At 33.7% G+C, this 9,161-nt stretch overlaps 1 protein-coding gene and 1 long non-coding RNA gene across 2 annotated transcripts in view; one reads left to right on the forward strand and one right to left on the reverse strand.

Annotated features, from left to right (window-relative positions):
• The window catches only part of LOC110454101, a 13,530-nt gene that overhangs the window by 925 nt on the left and 3,444 nt on the right, over positions 1-9,161 (forward strand). Inside the window, exon 2 of the long non-coding RNA XR_002463339.1 lies at positions 878-941. This is a non-coding gene — a long non-coding RNA (uncharacterized LOC110454101). The remainder of the gene's footprint in view (positions 1-877; positions 942-9,161) is intronic.
• On the reverse strand, positions 3,654-7,100 carry LOC110454093 (neuronal acetylcholine receptor subunit alpha-7-like). The gene has a single exon (XM_021503447.1). It carries the CDS (start codon positions 6,792-6,794, stop codon positions 5,550-5,552), a length of 1,245 nt encoding a protein of 414 aa, XP_021359122.1. The 5' UTR covers positions 6,795-7,100; the 3' UTR covers positions 3,654-5,549.

The following is a 9,161-nucleotide window of genomic DNA, read 5'->3' on the forward strand; positions in this document are numbered from 1 at the left end:
TTTTCACCTGCTAAGCCACTTATGCAGTTTAAACGATTTACTTTAGTTTAAATCAGTATAATTGCAACACCAATTCAAAGGTACGTCCTTGTTTTCGTGAAGTAAATTAGAACCAGAATCTGTTCAAGTTTCATATATTATTTCGTGTTTTCGTCTGTCCTTAATGCGCTCCAAAATTAAATAAAGCCTCACAATAAAGCCAGCCTTTATTTGTCCGGCAACCCTTAGCGTAATACCGAAGTTTGGCGATATATAAAGCAAATGTTGCGGTTTATAAAGAATTTTGGATATGTATCAAGAAGGAAACACTAATGAGAAAACCCATGGAAAAGGGACAAAGACATGATGGTAGGGGACATGTTAGGTAGAAAACGAAACGAGTGGCATTTTATCGATTGTTTCTCGTAACGGTGATTTCCGAAGTAATGCCAGGCAGTAAAACGAATCAATGATCTGTATTTTCATTTCGTCTTCTTGTTTTTTTGTTTATTTTTAATATTTTGTCTTTTTGTCTCTGGTGTGTTATTTTATCTTTTCCTGTTATATTTTTTGTCTCATATTATTTCGCCTTTTTGTTTTTCATTCTCAAATGTCTAGGGGTTACTCTCACTGACGTTCTCTACTCGCATAAGTGAATATAACCCCTGGAATTTCGAGGATGGGTTGATGTATATTCGTCTCTTTGTGTGTACGATTTGTCCATTTTCCCGCTCTGATAAGCAAAAAAAATAGACAACAGTTAAAAAATATTTTGTTTGACGTGTCATACGAAAACGAGAAAGTAAAAAATAAAAAAGCAAATGACTGATTTAAGAAATTGTACAACTCAGAAAGTAAGTTTGAGCTGTCAATAATTCTTTTTGGCATTGACTTTCAGAGATACAAAACCGACATAATGAAGACCTTCCTGATTTTAACAATTCTCCTCGCCACCCTACTGCGTAAGTAAAATTATTCTTACCTGTTAGAACGTTTGTGTAAATGTTTAATCTAGACATCATCAAATGGTTTCCGACGACTTTCGGAAATACTTGAATATCATTTTTTTATATATTTAAACTTTCTTTTTAAAAAAAGATGCAGCTTACAAATGATGTGAAGGGCATCAAACAAAAGTAGAACATATTACAAACAAAAGATATTCAACATTTAAATTATTCAAATCCATCAATCTCATTAAAATGCTTCAATAATGTCCAAACGGACAACGACTTTTGTTCGACATACATTTATATAATAGCTGAAACTTATCGTATATAATGAACCATTGTAAAAGGCGTTCTCTCTGTAGTTTTTCTATCTGTCACCTGAACAGCGAAAGTGTGTGATTCGCTCTCCTCCCGATCTAGTGTAGTGTTCCCCTGTAGACAGATATCAAAATATTTTCTTTTACAACAATTATGCGAGAAGTTATTACAACTTCCATTAATCCCTCTTGTTGGCCCGGATGTTAGCGCGCGGGAGGTCTTAATGTGGAAGGAAACCGAAGTACCTGGAGAAAACCCACGTGCTCGGGCAGGTGACCCGATATCTTTTCACGTCCGATCGGGGAAAAAACATATACAATGTATTTTGCTCTTTTTTATATATAAAAGGCGTTCTGACAAATGAATTAAGATAACAAATTTGTTAGCATGTGTATCTAGCTAGAGTTAGGTAGTTTTCAAATGTAAAAAGATAGCAGGTTAAACGAATGATCTTATAACATTCGCACTCAGGTAAAACCTAGAACCTCATTTTAAGGCCATGTATCCTGACTGAATATGTCGCGGATTAGGTAAAATGCGGATCTCTAGATTAAATACATAGACTTTCACTGTACACCTCTCGGCTGAGGTAAAACCTGGAATCCCTTATTATATAGTATATATATGAAATGCACAAAACATATCCTTATTAGAATAATTAGATGTCTAAGCAAGGTTTATAAAAAATTAATATTAGTGTAAAATCTAACCCAATAAAGTAAGAAATCAACCTTTCACAAGCTACGATAAAGACTGTATGCATTTGTCTTAGCTTCAACAGCGCCGTCTGGTGGACATAACTTACAGATTAATGAAAAAAACCTTCCTCGATTTAGTACATTTTGATTTTAGCACGTTATCGAACTTTAGCAGATATGCGCATTGCTTATTTTTGGCGCACCTACAATAAATGAAAACATCTATACACAGAAAGTTAGATAAGCACAATATTAATGAAACGTGAAAATTTAAACGCACAAAAGGCAGTTTTAGGTGTGTCATCATTTCATGTGTTCATCGATTCATGCGGACTTTCCAAATATGAAAACAAATAATTCTTAAGTTTCTCACATTTTATCACGAATCTTAAATGGAAACGTGATGTATTTTCCACATTGAGGTTGAGAGTGTACCTTGAGTAAATACGTTCCGGAATTCCACCGAAGAATCGATCTCCAGATGATATCACATATATCATTGAGTTTAATCAACCACTTAACATCTTAACCGCCGAAAGTCAATATCATTGATTGTAATTGACAAGAACCAATAGACTACAGAACAGACGGCATTAATTGAAACAATCAAACAAATTTTAGGCCATTATCGAGCTTTCAAATGTAAATAAGTCTTAATGGTGATCTTATCCAACTGTGTACCCAGGCTAATGGATAGCAGTTCCATGTGGGTCTAGTCCTTCACTCAAAAAAGATCAATATATTCAAATCTAGGTTCTTCCTTACTTTTACAAAATACAATCACGTTATATATTTGCCGATTAAAACTAAAGATGCGTATCACACTCAGAACAGTTACATCGTTACTGAAAATGGTAAAATAACAGCCTGTTAATAAAGCTTCTCTTTAGAACTTTTCTGTTCAAATGTCGTACATTTTCGTTGATTATATCCTGGCTGAAAATGTTGTATAAAAGACATTTTGTCATCCTTCGGTGTCAAAATGTTGTCCTCGTAAAAACTGTCTCTAAAACTATCGAACCCAAAAACTTTATTCAATCAATATGTATGTCTTAAACTTAGTTGCCAAACGTATAGGTTTAAACTTCAAGCCAATACATTGTGTAAGTTTAAATGGCTAGAATATATAAAATTGTGTTTTGATGAAGTCGGACAAAGTTCTGTTTTTTTATAAAACAGGAACCTATTAGTAAATATTATATTAAAAATGCTGTCAAACTAATTTTTATCGATCATTTTTTACAAAGATGTCATGCAAACATTCAAAATTCATCACGAGGTGAACTCTGGTAACTTTAAGAATAAACATGTACTTGAGCCTTATTTAACTCACCTTTCGAAAAAACCAGATCAGTATTATGCAAATTTAGATGTTCTAATATGAAATTTCCCATTGAAACGGGTAGGTGGCATAATATTCAAAAACAAGAACGAAAATGCACTCTATGTAAAAATGAACTAGGCGACGGATAACATTATTTATTCAAATGTACACATTTAATGATTGTAGAGCTTAGAGAAAAATATATTCCTCTGCATTATAGAAAAAAATCTGTCTCAAATTAAAATGAGTGATCTTTTGTCATTTTGTAACACGACAGCATTAAATGGAATTTGTCTTTTGTTAGAAAAAAATAACAAACTGTTGTAATATGTATCATGATTACTGTTTTGTGAACTTGCCATCCATTTTGTCATCACATGTGTATTATTATATTCTGATACCTCATGTTGTACATTTTAATGTATCTGAGGAAAAACAATAAACTTAAACTTGATACGAATATCACTTTAATAACCAATCAAAACCAACAGCTGAATTCATAAAATATAATTAGTGTCTTTAAATATAAATGCAATTAATAATAGAAACAAATCACTTGATACATTAACAAAAACTACTGTCTGTATATAAATATCGGTTAACACGTTAATGAAACTTATTCCTGCATACATTACTTATAATCACTTCACACTTTCAATCTAAACGTCACCTATTTCCTTTCTCTGAGTGAGAAATTAAGTTGGTGTGGAGACTATTTAATTTACTGCAAAGCATTTCAAATTGACATCATTTGATCCGCCAATGCAAGATTCAGTTCAAGTATTTAAAATTGAATTTGTGTGAAAATGCCTACAACTTGTATAAGTTTAACAAGGAGCACTGGAAACACTGGGGCTTGTGCAAGTTTTTTTATTTTATTGACAACATATTGACAAAGGGATAAGTCGGAAAAACTTACCGACTAATCCCTTTGTCAATATGTTGTCAATAGAATATGTTTAAACTAATACGTTAATGAAACTTACTACTGCATACATTACGTATAATCGCTGTCTTCATACAAATCAGCTTATAAAGCTACAGAAACCGATAACTTCTTTCATAAAATATAACTTGTCTTGATACAGATATAATGTAATAATCTATACAACATACAACTCTATACATACAAAATAACTGCTGTCTCATAGAAATTGACAGTACAAATGAAACAAGCCTTAGAAAATAATAGTATATAACATTTGATATAGTGCCTTATTTAGCTAACATAAGCCACTCTAAAGCTCTTCACGGTATATGGATATACAATTAATGCAATAAAAATATATACAGTGTACATAAATTAATACAATTTTTGGAGAAATTTGCAGAAGCTGCCTTACCAGGCGTTAACTACTAGTCCTATGCCACCTGGCTAATATTTCCGTGTGTGTACGCCTACGTGTGTGCTGGACATGTATTGCAAACAGAGATCATATCTGATATCTTATACAAATAGAGGACGATAAGTCATAGAAACCATTAACTACAATGCACATACATTAAATTTAACTGGTTGTTCTATACCAATTTAGTACATAATGATAGTCATTCATTGATTTAAAATGTTGTTTATTTACAAAAGTAAGCAGAATAACAAATTGAAGCCAAGCGATCACTTCACACTTTCAATCTAAACGTCACCTGTTTCAATTCTCTTAGCGAGAAATTAAGTTGGTGTGGAGACTATTAAAGTTACTGCAAAGCATTTCAAATTGACATCATTTGATCCGCCAATGCAAGATTCAGTTCAAGTATTTAAAATTGAATTTGTGTGAAAATGCCTACAACTTGTAAAAGTTTAACAAGGAGCACTGGAAACACTGGGGCTTGTGCAAGTCTACGTGTCAAATCTCCGTCGACATGACCTAGTCGAAATAAATCGTTACGAAAACAACATTTGTATTGCACGTAATCACAGTACAAAACAAGTACTTTTCAATTTGTTCTATATTGCTAATAGAACGAAATACACCACAAACGTTCTGCTGTTACGGTGGATCAATACTGAGTTAACAGTGTACAATCAGTGACAGACTTGTTATTACAGGCAATGCCAATTTTGTCAACTTCGTTGGCAAATGAAACACAACAGATAATTCCTTTGTGTTAAGATTGAGCAGAAATCAAAACACACCCAAAATATTGATTTGTCGCATAGAAATCAAACAACCAATGCACCACAACACTGTCGCTATACACTTAAAATTGATTGGTATCTCAACTGAAACGTTTTTTCTCTATAGCTAAAAACTTAATGACATGACGTCATTAAACGTACTATGCATAATAAGTACACAGGAACCAAAGGGTCATTATAACAATAACTAGGAAGGAAATGGCGAAAAGGGAATTATCAATGACTTTCATCACGTCCTGGTTTTTAATGCATAAGCACTCTAGGTCAACATCAACAATCTCTTCGACCTCCGATCCTCCTTGCTCTTTCAGCTCCATCACCTTGTCCGACTTAGGGTTGCTGGTTACTTTAGTGTCCCTGAATTTACAACAGAAGCGCGTAAGTCGCCTCAACCATTTTGGAAACTGACTGACGTCATCAACGGCTTCACATCTAAGAGTAAATATAGTCAGCACGATCAACGTGCTGCTGTAGATTAATGTTAATAGTAGAAAGTACGACATCCCAGCCATGTTTTCTGACACTTTGGGAAGGTTGTCTCCTACAAGCGTCATGTAAACCGCCAGAGACAGGAACATGGTGATTGTGAAGGACATTCTCTCACCTGAGGTGGCCGGCAGGAGGAACACGAACGGATTGAGGAAACACAACAACAGGATCGGGATAGTCATTGAAACTATAAAATAGATATATCGGCGAGACATATGAATAGTAAAATCAAGCGTTTCAGAGGGAGATCCATACCCCATAAAAAAGGATACGGAGGTTTTATCAATGTTCCATTCACCATTGGGTATATAGTACATCATATTCATTTCCGTATCGTCGAAGGTGAGTTTGGTATGGGGTGATGCTGCCCATTGAATTACCCGAATGCTGCATAGCTGGGTGTCAACTGGAAATTTAGTCATATCCACTGTACACGTAGACCGCAGTAACTTCCCTGGACTGAAGTTTAAGAGACCAGTATACGAAATAAATATTTCAAAATCATCACTACCAAACTGGCGCAGGTCATCAGCCGCAGTGACAACGTACACTTTCGGTTTCCAGACTTTCGAGGAATTCAGGTTTATGTAGTCAATTCCTCCATAGTCGCTTGGCGTCCATTTTAAACGGTAGTCGTTCCAGCTCAGCGTCATTCCAGCACTTAATGTGATGACGCCGGACACTTCGTCAAAGTCGAGCATGGACAGTGGAAACATGGATGTGTCTATATTCAATGTATCGCTAAAGTTGTACAAAGGGAATATCTCCTTAGTGTAGTTAGAAAACAGCGTGTTAGTCAACCTAATCCAGTCGTCCATCGTCCCGTTGCGTCCCTGTACCGTATGTCTGGTACTGTACAACATAATTAGAAGGATGGTCACTCGTACGGTAGCCATGGTGATACGGTAGGTGGCGCCCTACAACAAAAATTACTACATAAGAGAACAACAAAAAAGACCGCTTTCGAAGTCAAGCATGGCGTGGATGGAGGGATTACCTGCAAATGAGGCAGATATTACAAAGGGTTTTCATTAATATACACATATAAATTTAAACAACTATGTGTACCTCCGCGCAATACGATTGTTATGAGAAACGGCAGATCACGACGTGTGCGGTGATTGGGTTTATAGCATATCTATCATTGTTCTTTGAAATCGAGCTAAGATAAATATGTGGTTATATGGACCCCAGAAAGTGGTAATGACANTTTTTTTTGTTATGATTTGTCTATTATATCAGTGCAACAACTGATCAGTTCCAGCTAGGATGAAATTTATTTTGAAGAAAAATGGATCGACGATAAATGCCGATTTCTGTAATACTTATTAAATTCATTCATACCTCATAAAGAAATTCTATTTCTGGAGAGATTTCTGAAACGAGATTTTTTATTTTCGCGATACTTTGGCGAGCAACAAATTTTACATGGAATTTAATTAAATGCTAGGTGTTGTTTATCACAAAAGATCAACTGTTGCAAATATTTCTAAAGACAGTTTATTTTGGCTAACGCGAAAATCAAAATATCGACTTTTGATTCCGACGTTGCTTCGTCTGTGACATCTCGTTACAATTAGAGATTTCTTACGTCATGAAGTTGGGATGTCACGATTGAAGCAATGGCAAAATAGAGCTAATCACATTTCTGTGTTAGGTTAAAACATATTTTATGTAATGAGTGCTCTGACATTGACAATAGAATAGTTATGTGATAGACATATTTATTTTACGCTTAAATGTTCTTAATCAGCAACACACTATGCACATATGTTATGCAAAGGTTTATATCCATATTTAATTGAAAAATAAACACATTTTTTTCTTACTTTACATATATCTTCATTTCGTAATATTTAATTTCAATTGATGCTGTCGAAATACAACAACATTAGTAAACGATTTTCTTTAATTTGCAAAACGCTTCCAAAGATATAAAACCTATATTTATATAAGAGAAAGTTATTAGATTTGATTTAAAGAAGAAAAGTGATCTCCGAAATAGAATTCCAGTTTTAATTCATATAACATGATTAAAGCATTAACTTCTGCCAAAATACAATACCATAACTAAAAAAACATTAGATCATTTAGGCTACTAAAGACCGTTATTTTATATCAGAAAAAAATCCATTCTGTATTAAAAGATTTTACTGAAAAGAAAACAATTGAATCCGATGGAGAAAATGTAACAGAAGGTACCTGTCACGCAAATGCTATATATATTAAAAACAACAATAAAAACCAACTTGAAACACATTATTTTAGCGAACAAAAATAATAAATATTAAATGTCACTTCTTCTTAAAAACAATAAATATTAAATGTCACTTCTTCCTAAAAACAATAAATATTAAATGTCAATTCTTCTTAAAAACAATATATATTAAATGTCACTTCTTCTTAAAAACAATTAACAAAATACTTACTTGTAAAGACAGAAAGAAATAATTTTAAAAATAAATTTCAGCTGTCTTTTAACATATTTGTATAGATGTATTTCCCCTTTTCAAATCAGGTACACTTGTATCACATGCCCATTAATAGTGGATTTGTATTTTTTACAGCAAAATAAGAATAAAATGCACAATGTATCACTTCTCTCAAACCTTAGCTACATATCGGCTGGCACTGTTGATAATGCTGAAACATGAGAGAATAGATTAGCTGGAGATGCAATTCTATGACTTTGAAAGACGTTCCGAGCTCTGTCGCAAGCGCTGCTGTCAATATAAAATGTAGTACCTCCGTGGTATCGGAAACAGTGATGTATAAAAGTTGAACCAATGCAGACCTTTTTATAAACATCGAATAATTTGGACCAATCAAAATGATTATAATATCATATTTCTCAATCGGAGTCAATCGGAAATGCCTGAATACACCATACGATGATCTAGGTTACAAACAGTATGGATGTAGAAACCCTAATGTAGGTTTAGTTTGTTTGTATCTTTTACTAACACTTAGTAAGTGACTTAGTAACTTTACTAACACGTAGTACTCTTTCAGCTATTAAATGTAATGATGGGAATACAAACACGGTCAGCCTGTTTACACATACATGAAAGTGAGAGGCTTATTGATAGTGTGTGGTTCACACAGAACACAATGCTACCATTAGTCCAACATCACCTTTTATTAAACGACTTTAACGGGAAAAAACCGTGAAAGTTCAAACATATGTTATTGACTTACGTAAACATTATATTCTGTTATAATAAGAACGATACGTTTGATACACAGTGGAACATCCCTTTAAC

This window comes from Mizuhopecten yessoensis, unplaced genomic scaffold, assembly GCF_002113885.1.
Source record: "Mizuhopecten yessoensis strain PY_sf001 unplaced genomic scaffold, ASM211388v2 scaffold901, whole genome shotgun sequence".
Classification (NCBI taxonomy): domain Eukaryota; kingdom Metazoa; phylum Mollusca; class Bivalvia; order Pectinida; family Pectinidae; genus Mizuhopecten; species Mizuhopecten yessoensis.

Excerpts from the sequence above, each read along its gene's own strand:
- LOC110454093 (XM_021503447.1), bottom strand. The coding sequence starts at position 6,794 with ATGGCTACCGTACGAGTGACCATCCTTCTAATTATGTTGTACAGTACC.